The sequence below is a fragment of the Chironomus tepperi genome, unplaced genomic scaffold (assembly GCF_022539635.2).
Source record: "Chironomus tepperi strain 1889 unplaced genomic scaffold, CSIRO-AGI_Ctep_v1 contig_8, whole genome shotgun sequence".
Taxonomy (NCBI): domain Eukaryota; kingdom Metazoa; phylum Arthropoda; class Insecta; order Diptera; family Chironomidae; genus Chironomus; species Chironomus tepperi.
Genome location: NW_027226130.1, coordinates 842,747 through 863,909, shown reverse-complemented (window position 1 = coordinate 863,909; position 21,163 = coordinate 842,747). Strand labels below are relative to the sequence as shown.

Below are 21,163 nucleotides of genomic sequence, written 5' to 3'. Positions count from 1 at the left end.
CAATGTGACAGATTGAAACAAGAGAAATTTGCAATTAATTTTGACCGCAAAAACCTTACAGTAAGTAATACAAAAAAAAATGAGAAGCACGAAAACCATCACAAATTGATGTCAAATACTTTAAATCCATGTATCATTTCATATTTTTTTCAAATCAATCAATGTCATTGAATCGCATTATAATTAATTAGCTTTATATCGTTAAAGGGGTAATAAAATATAATTAAAAGAAAGTTTAACAATTGGTAATGATGACATGATCATATCATGACATATATGTGACCCATTTGTAACAACCACAAATCAAACTAGCAATAAAAAAATTGTATAAAATAATGGCAAAAAATTGTTTCTATCCACCAACTCATGTCATTATTTTCTTGCTTTCTTCTTCAAAACAAAAAGCTTTTTTTTTCATTTTAATTGAGGTTCAAACAAAATCTATCTAATTTCTTTAGCAATCTTTTTTGAGAGATATGTGATGAATTTGAGGCTGTTTGGGTTATTAAGATAGTTTGACCGGTTCACTAAAAACATTTGAATTTGAATCAAATTTCTTAATTTTGAATTATTGAGTTAAAATTTGAATTTAGAATTTAACAATGGCAATAAAATTTGAATTTTACAAATCCGATGATATTTGAATTTTACAAAAATGTGTAAATTTAGAATTTTGCGAAATTCAATTTTGAAAATTGAAGAAATTTAATTTCGCAAAATCGTCAAAATTTGAATTTTACAAAATCATTCAAATTTGAATTCTACAAAATTGTTGAAATTTAAATTATACAAAATCGTTAAAATTCGAATTCTACAAAAACGTTGAAATTGTTTGAATTTCTACAAAATCGTTAAATTTCAATTTTCCAAAATCGTTAAAAGTAGAATTTTACAAGATGGTCAAAATTTGAATTCTAAAAACTGATAAAATTTGAATTTTACAAAACCGTAGAAATTTGAAACTTTAAAATTGTTAAATTTTACAAATCTCACCAAAAAATTCGCTTTAAATCCTCAATCAAACAATGTATCACTTATCACCCTCGAAAAACTAAAATAATAGTTTTCTCTGCTTAATACACCAGGAAGAGTACTTAAAACACACCTTTGATGACTCGACAAGATTCACTTTTTATTTCTCTTTTCAATATATTATTTTATTTTTTTCGCGAACATGATAATTAGATGAGACCCAATTTTCTCTGCCATCAACCTTTACCGAATTCCGTGTAAAAAAAAAAGATTTTTTTCGCTCTTACTTTTTATTTTTGACGAAAAGGAATTTTAATGTAGCTTGTTACATAGACATAGGTGTCAACAGGCAATTCTCCATGTGTAAGAAGAAGTCAATTGAGAGATCAGATAAAATTCGGAATGTAAAATGAGAAAAAAAAAAGCGACAAGAGTTGAGGACCTTCGTCTATACTTGAACAGATCACATACACAGTGTATTAGATGTGTGCGGGGGCTTGATATCGGCTATGATATCAAATAAGACTCTTATACAAATAATATTAACAATGAATTCCATGATCCAGACAACTTTTTTCACTTTCCATTTCATTCAGACACTTTTAATGCTTCTTTTGTGGAACGTAAACTTAAATTGAAAAAATATGATTTGTTATTATTGTTACTTACTGGCTCTTTTTTTGGGATGAATGAAAGCGAAATTTATTATTTATTATTTTGAGATTTTGTTGTGATTTTTATAAGATGAGGCTGGTTATATGATTTACTGACTATTAATAACGTTGAAAGGTAACATGGATCGAGCTTGATTGTTATTAATGGACTTTAAAGGGTTGACGTAAAATGTTCTAAAGTCGGAATTAGTTTTAAATTAATTGGCTGTTTTGGTGAAATTTTTAAAGGTTAATAATCTCATTGGGTGTCAATTTTTTCTTGGAATTTGAGATGGGATTGAAGTTGTTGAGAGCCTTATTAGAAGGCGTAGATCAGTTAGATTTGGGTTAAATTCGGGGAATTATCGATGACTTTTTGTTAAGATGGTGAAATAGATGAATTATTTTTAAGATATTATGAAATATTAGAGAATTTGTAACACATGCTGATGACAAATCTGTCACAAACTTGATGAGGATTGTAGCTTAGATCAATGTTGTATTAGAATGATGAAAATTTGAGAAATTTTAATTGAAAATTGATTTTGAGGCAAAAGCATTCTGCGTCAATTCAAGCAAATGATTTTTGCTTCATTTGAAACAAATGATTGCTGTGTCAATTGATATAAACGATTTCTTTGTTAATTAAAGCAAACAATCTTTGCAAAAATTGAAGATAATTATTTCTACATCAATTAAAGCAAAGATTCGTTTGTATAAATTGAAGCAAATGCTTTCTGCATCATTTGAAGAACAAAAAAATTTGCATCATTTAAAGTCAAAATAGCTTTGCGTCATTTAAAGTAAATGTTTTCTGAATTGATTAAAGCCAATGATTTTTGCATCAATTGAAGCTAAACCACTGAATCAATTGATGTAAACAGTTTATGTGCTAAATAAAGCAAATGTTGTTTGCATCATTTGAAGGAAACAATTTTTGCATCAATTGAAGCTTAAAACAATCAACTTTCGTGAAATTGAAGCAAAATTTCTTACGAAAATTTTGAAACTCAGCAAAATTCTTAAAAAACATTTAAAAATCTTAACAATTTCAAAACTTTTTTACGTCTCAAAATCCAGCTGCTGCCAAAATATCATCCAGTTCTTCTTAACTTTCTTTCTCAAATATGCAAAACAATTATTCCCCAATTCTCTGAACTAAAAATTTCGCGATCTCCTGCAAACTAGTTCACATATTTCATCACTAATCCTATTCCTGTCACCCCACAAGTGATTTATTAGATCAACCTGACAAAATAAACACAAAGTAATTAACAAACAAGTGAATAATTTGGCATAAATTCACCGAAACATCTAGAAAAAGGTTTTGTCCATATATCAAGTCCCAGTCTAGTTTTCCTCTCAGTGGCAGTGAAATTTTCAAGCACACAATCTGGCAACACCTGCCATCCAAAAAAATTGAGAGAACTTTTCCTCTCGTTAATTCCCTTTGAAATTTTATTTCTTTTTTTACTCACAAAAAAACATTTTTTTTTTTATTTTTAGTAGTAAAAAAAGAACTGCTGAGTAAAAAAATTGTTTTTGATGTACATATGAACATTATTCTTAATTATTTCGTATGTATGTTCGGGATGCGGAGAGAATTGTGAACACATATAGCACTTTAGCCGCCACTTATACAACTTTTTTAACTTTATATTTTCCTGAGTATGAACAGTTCTTATTTTTATTTTTCAAACATAAGCTCGTTCAACTCGTTCGATCGTGTGTGACTTACTCTCGAAATTCATAATAAAAAGTGTGTTATTTACACAAACGCATTAACCTCCATGCACATCACATCAATTATTCTCATTTTATTATCAAATTAATATTAATTATAGTCACCTCTGGAGGACGGGGAAGAGTTGTGATACTTGTTATTTATTACTGGTGCTGTTGACCCGTTTGTGGGAATTGTATCTCAATTGATGGGAGAATGTGAATGGCTTAATTGTGGTTCGGGAGATTTTTGGGTTGATTGTTTTGAGTGGAATAATCTAGTACTTCTGTGAATTTTTTGGACTAGAATGTGACGCAATCTAATGATTCAAGCTTAGTTCTAGAATTTAGTTAAATCTAGAAGTTAAAGTACAGTACTAGATTTTTAATCAATCTAGAATTTTAACTTCAATACTAGATTTTTGATCAATTTAGAGTTTTAACTTTAGTACTAGATTTTTCTGAAATCTAGATTTTTAATTCAGTACTAGATTTTTAATCAATTTTCAAATTCTGTTGCAGCACTAGATTTTTGAATAATCCATTAATTCAACTTCGATGCTAGTTTTTCATCTCCGGTACTAGATTTTTGATCAATTTAGAATTCTAGATTTTTGATCAATTTAGAGTTCAAACTTTAGTACTAGATTATTCTAACTAGAATATTTACCTAGATTTTCACTTTCGGACTAGATTCTCAACGCAGTACTAGATTTTTCACCCAAAATTCAACCAAAAGTCCTCAAAATTCCCATCATTTCATCTTCAACAACCTTCAATCTTCTTCAAAAATCGATAACAACCTATCAACCAAAAAAAAATCTATACAAAGATCTCAATAAAATACCAAAAAGAAAATCACACGAGAGAAAAGAGAATTTTCTGTTCTGAAAAGAAAGTATAGTAGAGCAACACACAGAAGCGATCCCACGACGTGCGTGAATATTTATTATGTTTCTAATTATAACACAACAAAAAACAGAAGAAGAGGATCGTCTTTTTTAATTTATTCTGTTAAGCCACAGCTAGAGACAAAAACTTCAGTCTCTCGGCATTTTCTCGATAGTCAAAATCAAAATAAAGTTAAAAATTTTTCCCGATACGATTAAGTAATTAAATTATTGACTCGGCTAATCAGTGACTGAAGTGCGCAAACCTAAATGTCGGGTCAATTGCAATCGGTGCCATAAGTGAATTACAAATTGACTAAAAGAAATAAGAAGAGGAAATGAAGCAAAGAAATGCTTAGAGAAATGTGTGAAATTTTGTAGGTCACGGTCAATACTTTACATTATAGAGTCAACTAAATGACTGACTAGATAGACGGATTAATTAAAAGCCTCTTTTCTTTTCTTTTTTGAAATAATAAGACTTAAAATGAGAAATATTTTCAAATTTGTGTCGAAAGGTGAAAACTGATCATTTCATCTTCGGTATGCCTAATCTTCCTCTCTTGACTTGTCTTTCTTTTTTTAATTCATACCCATAAAATTACCAATTTGAAGGCTTGTTTTGTTATGAAGAGGAATTAACCATTAAATGACGTTATTTGGGGAATTTATGGGCCGGTGTCAGGGGTGTAGGTAGGGGTTTCATTGAAAACGAACTCTTACCCCCAACTTTCCTTAAGAGGGTCGGGACATCCCAAGAAGTGAGTGAAGAGTGGCTGGGTTGATCAAATTCACAGGTGAACTCACATTAGACCAGGTTTGGAGGTTAACCCACAGTAGACCAGGTTTGAAGGTTAACCTACAGTTGACCAGATTTGGAGGTTAACCAACAATAGATCAGGTTTGGAGGTTAAATCACAGTTATCCAAGTTCGAAGATCAATTTACAATTCGCCAGTTTTGGCAGTTAACACACAGTTGACTAGTTTCAGAGGTCAACCTCCAGTTGGTCATGTTCGGATGTCAACCCTCACCCTGAATACACCCCTGGTCTGCTCGGAGTGCATGTTTACAGGTGTTAGGGGGTGGGGGTATGTCCAGATTCAGAAGTCGACCCCAAATTGATCAAATTCGAAGATTAACCCACGGTAGATCACTTTCCGAATAGTCAGCCAACAGTTGACCAACCCTTAGGGTCAACACCCAGTTGATCAGGTTCCCCACCTTAAATACACCCCTGGATCTACTCACTGTGCAAATTTAGCAGACGTTAGGTCATAACTTTCGTGAATTCTCTTTTGATTGAACTTCAAAGATGTTTCAAATAACCAATAATCCTCTAATTCCTTTCAAATAAATTATGAATGATAGACATTGAGACTGTAGAAATTTATGAAAAATTATAAAATAATAAAAAAAAAAAAGTTTATTTAGTATGACCGCTTACAGGTATACTAATTGATTTATTATTATAAAGAGTCTTATTAAGAGAAATGTGCAGAGATTAATGATGCCGAAAATCTTTTGTTTTGTCTGAAAAATTTGCATTAATTGTTTTATAATGAATTATGGCTGTAAAAAGAGACTTCGATAGTTTTATAGGATCCTAAAATTTGGTAACTGTTGTTTAGGATTTTATTACTTTTGTTCGGTCATTAGTGGGTCTTTGACTTCTTTTTTGTTCGATTTATGATGTACCGGGTGTTTTTGATTTAATTAAAAATTAAGCAATTTAGCTTAACGATTTAGGAAAATCCAGTTTAAAGCAGTTTTGTTAGATTTAAAATTTCAACGATTTTGTAAGATTTAAACTTTTTTAATCGTTTTGTAAGATTTAAAATTTCATCAATTCTGTGAAATTCAAGCCATTGTAAAATTCCTAAAAAATTTAACGGTTTTGTAAAATTCAAATTCTTAACGGTTTTGTAAAATTCAAAAAATTTAACGAAATTTTAACGAAAACCAAAATTTCATTTGTTTACAAACAAAAAACGTGTTTGTCACACAATAACTTGTTAATTAATGCATTTAACACTAAGGAAGCAAAAGTGTAGACGGAAAAGTCAAGTGATTTAAGTATAATACACATCAGACAATGATCTTTTCAAAGAAATTATTCGTCTAGATGGTTGCGGGAGGTCAAACTGAGATTTCAGTAAGGAAAAAGCAAACATTTATAATAAATTTAATGCTTAGGCTGATCATTGTGCTTCCAAAAAGTAATTAATCATGTAAATATATTCACTGGACGAAGGAAAATACTAACAACAATTAGCTTATAGCCACAATATTCGCAAATATCCTATCAACATTAATAATCATGAAGATTCATTCTATTTTTGATATGCTAAAGTATTTCATCACCATCTCGCGCATTTATACAAAGAGAGAGAGTTAATAATACTTAGTTCCATCGCTACATACGCGAAAAAATTTTGTATCTTTTTTGTAAAAAATTCTTTGTAAAAGATTTGAAAAATCATTCATAGAAAGGAAGAGAGGGAAGAAGATTGAAGGACAAGAAAAATGAGAGGATGAGAGCATTCACATGATCCATAATCATTAACATTACTTTAAGACACAGAGAATATTTCTTATTTTTTTAGTCTAAATGAGTGAGCAAGTGAGCATAAGAGAATTAAAGAAAAATCTCTGAGTGACGTTCGTGAAGAAAATAAAAAATAATTTTTCGGATGTGATCAGTGGAGATCCACAATCATCGTACAATACAAACGCTTTGTATCACGGGTGAAAAATGATTGTGGAGGTGCTCGGTGTGTGAGGGAGTCAAGTTTATATTATTAATATACCTATATGAAAGCAAAAAAAGAGCATATGAAGTGCACATGAATTTGTGATTTTTGATCATCGTGCTTGTGAAACTTTTCCACCTTCAAAAAAATAAGATTTTTCATATACACAACAAGAAATTTTCCTACGTAAAATTAAAGAAGTGAAAAAAAAAATGGCAAGTAGCACACAGAGACGTCAACAACGTTATGTGCGGAGCTCAACTACTGCAAGCGTAACACAGCTCCTGTCTGACAGTTACAATAATATTCTGCAACGATTTCGACGTCCGCCAAGTGAAAAATATAGTACGACTGATAAATTATCATTGACATCAAATCGGTAATAAGTGAAATAGAATCTAGAGGAACTAAAGGCAATTGTGATGATGATTGAATTTGCACTGACATAAAAATAAGTTATTGTCGACATAAATATTTTAATTAAGTCTGTGCTTAATTAGAGAAATTATTTTTACTTCAAATGTGAAAAGAAAGAAGAAAAATTTTAATTAAAAATTTTTCATATATAGATTGAAATAACAGGAAAGAGTAGTCGATTCCCGAAAAAATAAAAGAAAGAATAAAACTATGTAAATTGAGTGATGATTGAGTTAAAAAATATAATTAACTAAAGTATGAGCAAATGTGTAATGTTTAAACAAAATAAGCACGAACGAGTCATAAAAATCTGTTTAGTCATTATGATGAGATGAAAGGGGGACATTGGTGAATGATAGCTATCAGAGAAAGTTGGGATTTTTCAATTTAACTGACTTTTGAGATTTGAAATTTAGTGAAAATTGAGTTGAAGTTTAAAAAACTCCTTAAATTTGAAATGAAGATCAAAAAAATTCGTTAAAATTTGAACTAAAGTTCAAAAAAAGTTCGTTTAAAGTTCAAAAAACTTCGTTAAAAAACGAATTTGAGTTTAAATATCGTTAAAGTTTGAATTAAAGTTCAAAAAAACCAGTTAAAATTTAAATTGAGGTTCAAAACCTTACGGTAAAATTCAGCAAAAGTTCAAAAGTTGGTGGAATTTGAATTGAGGTTCAAAAAATTTCGTTAGAAAATTGGATATAAATTCAAAAATCAGTGAAAATTGATTAAAAATTCAAAAAAGTTTGTCAAAATTTAAATTCAAATTCAAAAAAATCGTTAAAATTTTAAAAGTTCAAAAATTCATTTAAGAATCACAACATCAACCCAGACTTCAAACCATTAGACATCACTTCCAATCGACCTCCAAACGAAATCAATTCTCATTTTTCCAAACCATTATTACTTCTCAATTTTTCCTCTTTTGTCATGAATCTTTGAATATTTGGAAGTCTGTGTGTCGCTGTTTATGCTTCGTAATAAATAAAATGTTTCACGAGTTAGGTCATTTAAATGAAATGAAAAGAAATAAGTTAAGTTTAAATTGATATAGCAATTTTCTAAAAATAGTAACTTAAAAATTTTTTTTCTCCTCACTTTTTTTTATATTCCTTCAAAAAAAAAGTGTAAATTGGCTTCGTCTTCAAAATGAAAACGATTTTTCAAAAAAATAAAAGCGCAAAAAGACATTAAAAATTATTATTATAGTTCATAGTACGATCATTATTATCTCTTATAAAGTTTTCATCCATGCACTAAATGCGATTGCTCGTAGGGGAAATTTTAATGAGTCGAGAGTCAAATTTCGAGAAATTACTCATTCTTATTTTGTTTATGTGAGGAATTCAAGTTATGCGGCCTTGACTTTATTGCAATTGAGAGCATTAAATCTTGCAGTTTTTGCTTAAATTGTAGATTATTTATATTATTTGTGGGTTTATTGCTGGTTTTTATTGAATTCTTTGTGAGTTTAGTAAGGTTTTGTATCGCTTTGTTTACTTCGGTTCATATAAATTCCTTTGGAATAAACAACTTCTGTATTATACAATTTAAATGATTTTTTACTCAAGTTTCAAATTTTGAAGACTTTTTTTTAAAAATTGAAGTTCAAAATTTATACGATATTTTGAGGTTCAAACTCAAATTTGTCGAGTTATTGAGCATTTTAGTTCAATTGAACTTCAACTAAACAATAATAATTCAGCTAAATTTAGGAATTATTCAAATTTAACGAGATTTTCTGAACTTCAATCTGAATTGCCAATTTTTGAACTTTAATCCAAATTTATTCAAAATTTTTTGATCTCCAATTCGAACTTTTTGAAATTGAATTTAAATTTTTAATGACCTTTTTTAAACTTAAATATCAAAATTTCTACAAAATATTTCTGAATTTAATTCAAAATTTTTAACGATTTGTGAACTTCAATTTGATATTTTTTGAACTTTAATTTAAATTTTCAAACCAATTTTTTTGAACTTTAACTAATTTTTTTGAACTTCAATTCAAATTTTTAACGAAAGTTTTGAATTTGATTCAAATTTTAGACAAATATTTTTGAAGTTCAATTCAAATTTAACGAATTTTTTGATCTTCAAGTTCAACATTGAATTTGAACAATTCAAATATCAATAAACCGTTATAATCTCAAATCACTCAATTATTATTTCTCAACTCCTGCTTAATCTCAATTCATACTAATTACTTACACAGTAAAAGGTCATCAAAACTACAACGCAATTCTCTAATTTGCGAACATGTAATCTATCTCTCTATTCTCTACTATAAACATGTAAAGTAATATTTAATTGTAAATAGGATGTAAAATCCAAACCCAATAATCTCATTAATTGTTCATTTACCATGAAAAATTCTACGAAAATTTTTATTTTTGAATATTTTGCTATGAGAGTCACTAGCTTGATGTCTACAGAGACAGAATGAGAGGATGAACAAAATAAATTTGTTGTTTTTTTCACACGATCCAACAAAAATTTTCATATATGCGTCCACTTTTTTGTGAATAAAAAAATATAAATAAGAAGTAAATTTTGTGACTAAGACATGAAAATCTATCAAGGGAGAAATAACGTGATCGCTGGCCAATACGACCAAGAAAATTGTGTAAATAAAGAAATTAAATGAAAGACCTGCGTGGGTGTCAAAAGGAAATGGAATTGAATTTCTTCATTCCTGACTGCGAGAGTTGATGTTCTTTATTGTCGCGTGCAATGTCAATGCAATTGAAATTCGCATTGTCATCATCATAATCGCCTGACGTTCAAAATGATAATCGTCAATAACTTAACCTAAAACACGAACAACAACAACAAAAGAGAAGCCTTTATGACTTTTCTCTTCCTGAATTGTGATTCATGCCATATTTAAAAAAAATCTCATATATTATTGCTTAGCGTACGACTTAATGATCATCATCATCTGAACGGCAATAGCAGCAGCACAAGTCTAAATGACATTGATAATTCACTTATGAATAGTAGTGAAAGCAATAGAGGAACAAAAACAATGAAATCAAGTCATTCAACAGTCACCGATTATGGACATATGAGCAGTTCAGACAATATACCGGGAAGATTCTCGTCAGCATTGAATCGTATTAAATATAGCTATGACTATAAGCCACTCATGCGGACAATTACACGACGATTTGACTCACCTACAAAAGTACATGTCATAATTCCTTCTGCATCTTAATTAAGTTGTAAACCCAATGGAAGACAACAAGTATTATCGATGATTTGTTTACATATTCACTTCAGGTTTTTAATCATAAAAATTTGCCTTAAATTTTCATATTTTAGCAATTTAAATGATTGCTAATTCCTTAAAAACTGTGAGCAAAGACATATTTATTGTATTTTATTGCTTAATCGCTTTTGTTGTTTAAAAAATTTGCAAATTTTCAATTTAAATTCTTCAAATTTGTTTGTAAACAAAATAGAGAAAAAATTGCTGTAAAAATTTAAATATTTCAAATAACGATCTAGTTGTCTTTCATTGATTACATTTGTAAGGAACTGAATAACAAATAAATACTTTTTGTAGAGTATTCCGGAAGAGACAGGATCATCATCATCATACCAACCATCCACATCCTCATCATCATCGTCATCATTTACAGCCACAAAAGACAAGGAACGAACACCGATTATCGGTGAAAAGCCACAAAATGTCATATCGCGTTTAGAGTCTAAATACTCAGACATTCTTGATCGTGTCGCAAAGCGTAAAGAGAAGCAACGACAAGAGCAACTTCAGAATGATGATCGCGATAAGACACTTGAGCCCGATGACAGTAATCGAGTGAGAAAGGCAAATCCGCTTATGAAAAGTGCAACAACGTCTAGTGTTACAAAATCAACATACTCAAGTGCTGCAAGCTCATCGCAAAAGGAACGAACGCCATTTAAGACGGAAAGAAATAAGCATAAATATCACAATTATGACACAATGGATTCATTAACTAATGGCAGTAGTAGCACTTCCTCATCGTCCTCAACAAACAGTTCAAAAGTAAAACGATCAGACATACTCGGCAGTACAAGTATCGATGACTATCCATCATATTCAAAACTTAAATCACATGATAGTGGATATTATGATGGAAGTTATTACAAGTCAAAATATGAGGATTTATTGACTGATGTCTCAAATAATCGTCATACACCGAAAAAAGTCACAATGCCATACGCGGGATCATCAACATCAAGACAATTGAAGCCATACAAAAGAACTGACAGTACAAGTAATGATAAGCATCGTACAGCCATCAATCTATATGACTTACTGGATAATGATGAAAGTTCAACGGCATCAAAAAAGCAACAGCAACAACAACAGCCGCAAACATCAACAGCACAAGTCAATGGAAGTTATAGGCGGCAATATTCTCAAAGGAAAAGTGCGGGACAGTCACTTAGAACAGCATATGATAGTAAATTATCGACAACGGATGATTCAAGTGATGATTATTCAGATTTTGAGAAAACAGAACGCGAGAATCGTCGTAAAGAAATTCAAAGTCTGATAATGAAATATGCACAACTTGATGACTTTTATAGTAAATCCACAAATCTTAATGGTGATTCTGAAAGTAAGAAAAAAGATAATAATAATAATCATATTGATCCATGGGATACAAAGGCACAATCGCCTGTTGTCATACCAATGAAACCATCAAGTAGTAAGCAACAAGCATCAACATCAAAAGTTAATGGATTTAATCCACTTGGAAAATCACAAACAACAGCTAATATATCACATTATCAAAGTAATTATGATTACAATGATTTGAGCTGGTATGGAAGTAATTACAATAATAGTAGTAAAAATAATGGCAGCAATGTTGTACCAATAACGACTTATGCACAAAAATCCTCGTCTAAATCGCGAATGTCTAAAGCATTATCAACATTTGTAAGAAAAATTATAACTTTGAAGAGAATTAATTGTGACTTTTGTTGTTTCTTATTTCTTACCTATATCGACTTTAAGTCGACTTGCGAAATGCTTATTTGGGATTTTTTTGTTGATATTTTGTTTCAAGTCTTTTCTCAATGCATTATGGGGAGACTTGCTTGTTGTGTGGTGTAATATTTGACTGCTGTTGCAAAACAAAAATTGTACTAATAAGGCGCATATTGTCCTGAACATCATAGGTAGTTACTGACATTTAAAAAAAGATTTAAAATTTTAACGGTTTTTAAAAATTTGAATTTTAACGACATTCAAAAATTTGAATTCTTGCATCTTCTTCAAAAAATTTGAATTCTTGCATCTTCTTCAAAGTAATCTGATCAAAAATTTAAATTTTTAAAAACCGTTAAAATTCAAATTTCTAAAAACCGTTAAATCTTGGACAATTCAAACGCGTCCATTCAATCTCATCAACTTTGACCATTCAATAAACCAAACTGCCTCATAAAAAAACTCATTCACAGCAAATAAAATAGCGCGAAAAAATCATTGAGCATGTACAAATTGTGTCTTACTAACAAAAAAAATTGAACTGTGTGGTCGCTTTTAAATTAATATGATAGCATGAACTTCAGTGGCTAGTCAGATTAGTCACAGCTACTTTTTTTGTGTGCAAATACTTTCATAAATGATTCAGCCACGTCTTTTGTGTGTCGCGGATTTTAAAAACAAATATATTTTAAACTTGAACAATATTTTAGGCATACCAACCTTAGTATTAACAGTTGGATGTTAATAATCACCTGTAATAATCAGTATGAACGTGTCAATATTAACATTTGAGTTATTAAAAGGAAGCTTCATTGGAATTTACCTTTGTTTTCTGGGTATTAATACGTAAATAGATAAAAGTTTGTTGTTCATAATGGTTTTATGGATGTTGAGTGCCAAATTTGATTTAATCCTAAAGTTAAGGACATATTTGAAGAGATTATTGTCTTGTCAATTGGATTTGCAGATGGTAATCTTTGAAAATTGAATCCATTGGATCCAAGGATGATTTATTATCACTGGATCTGAAATTTTTGTGAAAATACAAAACTTAGCATTGATTTTTTAGTTTAAAACTGCGAATAAGCATTGTATTTACCTGAATAATTGTTGGATTGACTTTAGTTACGCTGATAATTCATAAATTGATTGCCTAATAACATCCAGTACACAATTATCACAAGTTATATTTCAAAATTCTTATCAACCTAAAAATCGATCAAAAACAATGAGAACATGACATTAATATCATCAAAAAATACCTTGTGCTCATCGATAAACTCTTATTTACATACCTGGAAAACTCCGTATCAGATAAACACTAAATAATTTTACAGACTTTAACTTTTATTGACTCACATGCCTTAAAACCATAAAAAAATTGTTTTAATCATCGTCGTTAAGTTTATGTAATGGGTTCTTTATGTGCTTTACAATTGAAAAACTTGTGTACATATGGAAACATTGTTTCCTTGTGTCTATTATTTAAGGATGTTAATTAATGATGTCTACTTTTGCATTTTAACGGTTTTTGGAATTTTGAATTTTTTAACGGTTATCTAAAATTTTAATTTTTTGCGTCTTTTTTAAAAAAAATGAGAATTTTTGCATCTTTTTCAAAATTGAGAAATTTTGCATCTTTCTTTAAAATTCAAAATTTTAAAACCCGTTAAAATTCAAAATTTTAAAAACCGTTAAAATTCAAAATTTCAAAATCGTCAAAAATTCAATCCTTTATTACACAGACATCATTTGTGAATACACTCCATTTAAAAAGTCATTTGTTTACCAACTTATCATCATAATCGGATGATAAAAAATCACATTAACAATTAAAAAACTTTATCAATATTAAATAATTAAATAGCTGGGTGTAGACGTGAATGAAGCTATTAAAAATCAATTGAATAAGTCATCATTATCATGTAGTAATTAACAAGCTTTTCAATTATTGACTCAAATTATAATTGGAAAGAAATCTTCACTTTGTTGTTATTTTTTGCGATTTCCCTCCGACTAACGTGCTGTTTTTATACTTAACATGCGTAATCATTAAAATGCTTCCACTTGAACAATAAAAAAATAAGAAATTAATGAAATTTTAATTTATTTGTTAAATATAGAGAGCTCCAGAAGTACGTGATGATGCTGATGGACATTTGATCTATCATGCTGGTGATATGATACAGAATCGTTACAAAATATTGGCGACGCTTGGCGAGGGAACGTTTGGACGTGTTGTTAAAGTTAAGGATAGTGAATCGTAAGTTTAACCTTTATTTTTATTTTTATCTTAATTGCCGCTATAGACTGTGAATTTTATGGACTGGATGTGTGTTTTGGTGTCTTGGCAATAACTTTGAAATTAGAACAAAGATGCAGACGAGATTCTAGAGACATTCTAATGATATGTGGATGTGCTCGATAAATTTTATGTCTTTTAAAGCTGGATTGTGCTTTTTATTGGATCGAATGATCTGAATATTGCAAATTAGTATAAAGTTTAATGATTCTAGTCCAGATACAGCTTAGCATCTTTTCTAAGTTATTTTGCATCTTCAAAATCCGTTAAATTTGAATTTTTATTAGCAAAGACACATTTTTGCATCATTAAGAATGTATATTCAAAAATCTTCTAGTGAATACACATTTTTGCATCTTTTAAACCATAAACTACCGTATTCAAATTTTGTTAGCAAAGACACATTTTAACGTCTTTTTCAAATAACTTCAAACCAAAAACATCCGGTAAAATCTCAATTCCCACCAAAAAATCAGTTCTGCATCATTTCCAACTTACATACCGTTTCATTCAAATCCCCTAAAACCGTTAAAAACAAATTGCTCTCGATTCCTTATCAATCCAGATCAAAAACTCAAAGAGATGATCTTCCTTTGTTTGTCGCGTTGTGTAATTTTACGACATTTTAATGAGAATCACACGAAATGGAAATGAAGAACCGTTTGGTGTATGTAATAAAAATACAAGAATCTGGTTAATTCCGCTCGCAGCTTCTTCATCGTTATTATTATTGTTTTTTATTACTTTATTTGTAAAAATATCCAATTAAATTGAAGTGAGTCGCATGCATGATATTGCACAAGATATACACATGATTGCATTAGCTATAGCGGCATCGCTGTAATTAACCTTAATGCGTTATGATTTTTACAATTAATTTTTCATTGCCAATTTTAGTGATCAAACGATGGCACTTAAAGTCATCAAGAATGTAGAAAAATATCGTGAAGCTGCCAAATTAGAGATAAATGCTTTGGAAAAGTTGGCTGAGAAGAATGCAACAGAACAGTAAGTATCACATGACCTACCATAACATACACAATTCCTTCTTTATGTAATTAATCAGACTTAATGACCTACTACTTACTATATTATTGTCTATTTTCATCTTTTCTTCTCTTTTACAGTTTATGTGTTAAGATTCTCGATTGGTTCGATTATCATGGCCATTACTGCATTGCCTTTGAAATGCTGGGCTTGAGCGTTTTCGACTTTTTGGTAAGCGTCCAAAAAAATATTTTTTTTTATGTTTTTATTTTTAGCGCGACATTCTTTAGAATTGTATTCAGATTTTGGTTCGAAGAATGACTTAATAGAGTTGGTTTGACTCAGTTTTGACTGTTTAAATGAGATGGTGTTAAGTGATATTTTGGGAAGTTGATAATTTGTTTACTGGATCTTGTTTTTCTGGTGATTTATGGTTAAAGTAGAGCTCAGGATGCTGTTTTTGTCTAACTTAAAAGCAAAAACAGCACAAAATGATGCAGAATCACTTCATGGATCAAAAAATAGATTCTAAAATTCTTGCATAATTTTTTTAACCTGAAAATTGATGCTGAAATTTTTGCTTCACTTTTTGAACTTGAAAATTGTTGCTGAAATTTTTGCTTCACATTTTGAACCTAAAAATTGATGCTGAAATTTTTGCTTCATTTTTTGGATCTAAAAATTGACGCAGAACATTTTGCTTCATTTTTTTTGAACCTCAAAATTGATACTGATATTTTTGCTTCATCTTTTTGAACCTCAAAATTGATGCAAAATGTTTTGCTTCACTTTTTGGATTTATCAATTGATGCAGAACCTGAAAATTGATGCAAAATATTTAAAAATACCTTAAAATTATCAAAATAACCTTGGACACTAAGCAACATCTTACCAACAACAATGTCAATCACCTCTAAATGTCATTCCCACATTTTTATCTCCACTGCTGCAATCAACATCAACACATTCGAAATATAAATCATTCCAAATATTTTCTGTTCATCCTCTTGTTCTTATATTCTCATTAAAATGTCTTATTTATTTTATATTTTTGCAGAGAGAAAATAACTATGAGCCATATCCAATGGATCATGTGCGTCATATATCATATCAATTGTGCTATGCAGTGAAATTTCTTCATGAAAATAAATTAACTCATACGGATTTGAAGCCAGAAAATATATTATTTATGAGTTCTGATTATTCGACGTCCTTCCATGCCAGAAAGGTGAGAACATGATTGTCGATGTTAAGCTTAACAGCCATTAATGCATTTTTCTTGTTACAGAACCGCGAAATTCGCCGTGTTAAGAGCACCGACATTAGATTAATTGATTTTGGTAGTGCAACATTTGATCATGAACATCATAGTACGATCGTGTCAACAAGACATTATCGTGCACCAGAAGTAATACTTGAATTAGGTTGGGCACAGCCATGTGATGTATGGAGTATTGGCTGTATTATGTTTGAATTATATCTTGGTATAACGCTCTTTCAAACGCATGATAATCGCGAGCATCTTGCTATGATGGAGAGAATTCTTGGAACAATTCCATATAGAATGGCTAGGTAAGTCATAATTACTGCACATAAAGCATAAAATACATCAATAATTGCCGTCTATCCATAGAAAAACAAAAACGAAATATTTCTATCATGGTAAATTGGACTGGGACGATAAATCATCAGCTGGACGTTATGTGAGAGATCATTGTAAGCCACTTCATCGATATGTTATGTCTGAAACTCCTGATCATCTGCAATTGTTCGATTTGATTCGAAAAATGTTGGATTATGATCCTGCGACTAGAATTACCTTAGGTGAGTCATGGGATTTAATAGATTTAAGTCTAATATGGAGATGAAAGCTGAATTTGAAGGATCGATCCGGATTAGAGTTAAATTTGAAGGATCAAAGCTAAATTTTAAGAATTAACCTTAAATCCGTCGGATTAAATTTAAATCCACAAGATCCAGCAAAAAAACTCATCAAATTCTCAAATCTAATGACATATTCTCAATTATTCCAATTCCAGATCAAGCTCTCCGTCATCCATACTTCGGAAGACTTCCGCCCCATCACAAATTACACGAAAAAAGTAATGAAAACTCAATGTCAAGTAGTCCCGACAGTTCACCACATAGTTTATCAAGATGAATTTAACACAACCATAACCGCACGCATACACACACACATTTAAATATGTTTCTAATTTAAAAATGAATCAAAAAAAAGGAATAACAATTTATTTTTTAATTAATTAACTTATAAACTGAATTCAATGCATTGCCTCTTAAAGAGAATTACCGTAGTCGACTCATAATTTTGTTTAGATTTTAAGATTTAACTACAGGATTCACCAATTTTTTTAATTATGATTTTCTCTCATTTTAGAAAAGCACATTTAAGTCAGTCAACATAATTTATTATTATTATTATTTTATACTCACTGATGCTCATAATTATTATCATTTTTTTCAACATATTTATATCCTCCCCACATATAAAATGATTAGGTAAATGCTCAACAAAAAAAAAAAAAAAATACAAAAAGTATCATCAATTTATGTCTAGTGATTATTAAAAAAGAATTGAGTCATTTTTTATATGTTATAAGAATCAATTTAATTAAAAGTTTTTGTGACATCCTATTTTGAAATTGAGATGAGAATTCTATCGGAAATCACTCTTATGGTCATCTAATAAGCATGTTTGGAACTGATTAAAATTCATTATTTATTTAATTTTAAGGAATTTTTAAAAACTTTTTTGAAATTCTGTTATTTTGGCTATAAAAAATTAAAAATTTTTAGAGACCATTGAGGATGTTTTGAATGAATTTCTCATCTCGAATTTAGATTAGTAAGATTCTCATGCCAATACGTACATCAGCTTGCAAAAATATGTAAAAAACGTACGAATTTATACGTAAAGAATTACGTACGTTAAGATACGTAAGGCATTGTTATGTAAAAGCTATGTAATCGTTACGTACGTCAAAGAATACGTTAATCATACGTACGTAAAAACACTACGTAAGGTAATACATACGTAAACACTACGTAAGGTTATACGTACGTAAATACTACGTAACGTCATACGTACGAAAAAAAATACGTAATGACTTACGTATGTAAATTATCATTACGTAAGCTATCTTTTACGCAGTCAAATACGCACGTAAAGATTAAGTAACAAAAACAAAATAAATACGTATGCAAGTTGCTTTGTACGTACAAGTCATTATGTTTTAATCTTTAATTCAAGGGCAACAAAATGTTTTTGATAATTTAGAAGCTGAAATGTTGTTGGAATTTGGTTTTTGGATGTTGTTTGTGGATTAAAGGCAAATTTAAGGTTAATTTGACAAGATTGATGGAATTTTTCAGTGAGAAAGTCAAGAATTGTCAAGTTATTGAATGATTTTGAAGTTTTGAAGCAAGTCTAGATAAGATTTGAGTCATATTCAAGTAGATTGAACCTGAAAACATCCAACAAAACTCAATAATCAAGTTCCAATGACATTTCACCAGCTGGATGTTGATAATGTAAATTCTAACTGAACAAAAAGAAAGTCATGTTATTGTTATGACTAACAAGACGATTAAGAATCAGATGAAAAGTGCAACTGCTTTGTGTTCCTAACTATGTTGTTGATGTGTCAAAAATAAGAATTATTTAATTAAATTTTTCTCCATTTTCTCTTCAATTTTTATAAACTCTGACAAATTAAATTAAATTTAAATAGAGTTTAGAGTTGTTGGAAAGTCGACGACAACAGCAACCGTCAAGAAACCAGCAACAACGTTGAAGAAGACTCCAAAGCAAAATGAAAAGAAAGATGAATGAAGGAATTTTTTTTGTTTGTAGAGTTAGATAAGAAATATGAAGTAAACTAAACAAAAACAAAAAAACAATAATTATGTGATGTCAAATGAAGCCTCTTACTTAAAATTATTAACTAAAAAAAGAAATTTAAATGAAAGTGAAATTTTTGTTTTTTTGAAGTTTTGTACTCAAAAAACTAAATTTAATGATGTTGAAGATGATTGGAAGGGATGGATTAAGTTGGAATTTTGATTTTGGAGCTTGAAAGTTGACATTTTTTGGAAATTTTGCGGTTTTTGGAAAGAAATTGAAAATTTGAATTTTTAACGGTTTTGTAGAATTTGAATTTGTAATTTACAATTTAACAATTTACAATTTGTATTGTAGATTTTGAATTTACAACTTAGAATTTGAATTGTAGATTTTAATTTAAAAATTTCTTCAGTTAAAAATTTTCAAATTTTTTCCGTTAAAATTTTAAAAATTTCAAATTTTTCCGATTAAAAAGCATAAAAAATTGAAATTCATGTCCAGCCCTCCAATATCTAACAAAACAAAGATGACAACAGAAGTTTAAAAAAACTGAGTGAGAATGCATATAGACAATATATATTTTTATCATGAATAACTGAATATTTTATCATTTTCAACGAATTATTTTTTATATAATTTATAGGACAAAACAAAAAAAAAAGTTTAAAAAAAAGATGAAATATGACAAAAATTTATGCTTTCTTATTTCTCTTTCTGTCCGATTTTTTGAGTTTTTTTTAATGACGATGATGTAAAAATAATTAAAAAACAAAAAAAAAAAATAAACAAAAAATATTGAAAATGAAAAGAATTTTTTAGAAACGAAGAAAAAAAATTGAAAAAAATATTATTTTAAAATGAAAAAACGTGTGTGATCAATTTGTAAATAATTATTAAAAATACCTAAAGAATTAAAAAAAAGGAAGTTATGTCTTGGAAACAAGAAGAATTAATTTAATTAAAAAATATTGAATAATAAAAAATACGAGAAAAAGATTGAAGAATAATTTAAGGTTTTTAATTTATTTTTTCCGATTTTTTGTCTAATTTTGCTGTTTTCAGGAGATAAAGGACAGACCAAGAAATCACAAGTCGTAAAATTGACTAAAATCCTGCACCAATCCGATGAAGCTCTGGCCTGAGAACCGATTTTATCGTATTTAGTCTCAGGTCTGAGTCACGTTGGTTTGGAGTAGGATTTTCAGCCATTGACTACACAGTGTGCTTTCCATGAGCGATCTTTTAAATATTTTCACCATTTTAGGCCATCAAAATTTGTTTTTCAGGAAAAAATTATTAAAAAATCAAAATTCACTCAATAACGATCAATAAAATTCAAAAAAAAAAATGAATATAACTTCACGCTTTTTAAATGAAAATTAAAAATTCTTTGATTAAAATGGAAAATACTTTAAATTATTGTATTATAGATAGTTATGATTTATTTTACAGCGTTAATATCGTAAACTCTAACTTTCCAGTCAATAGATGGAGCTAAGTCACGAATTATCGATGAAAATTCAAATTTAGGTTTGCTATTTGACTCATAGATGGCGTTAGTTAGTCGAAAATGTTTCTTAAATCTTCACTCTAGAATTTATCTTCAATTTAATCCT

The 21,163-nt window shown here is 29.3% G+C and overlaps 1 protein-coding gene across 5 annotated transcripts in view; it reads left to right on the top strand.

Moving 5' to 3' along the window:
* LOC139099995 (uncharacterized) overlaps positions 1–20,554 on the top strand; it is a 42,904-nt gene extending 22,350 nt beyond the window's left edge. For all 5 annotated transcript variants that reach the window (XM_070652587.1, XM_070652580.1, XM_070652601.1 and 2 more), the window contains exons 3-10: positions 10,972–12,342; positions 14,517–14,656; positions 15,593–15,703; positions 15,823–15,913; positions 16,740–16,910; positions 16,971–17,254; positions 17,316–17,506; positions 17,722–20,554. In XM_070652587.1, coding sequence (XP_070508688.1) covers positions 10,972–12,342; positions 14,517–14,656; positions 15,593–15,703; positions 15,823–15,913; positions 16,740–16,910; positions 16,971–17,254; positions 17,316–17,506; positions 17,722–17,843 — 2,481 coding nt within the window. In that variant the 3' untranslated portion in view covers positions 17,844–20,554. The remainder of the gene's footprint in view (positions 1–10,971; positions 12,343–14,516; positions 14,657–15,592; positions 15,704–15,822; positions 15,914–16,739; positions 16,911–16,970; positions 17,255–17,315; positions 17,507–17,721) is intronic.
* The last annotated feature ends 609 nt before the right edge of the window (positions 20,555–21,163 follow it).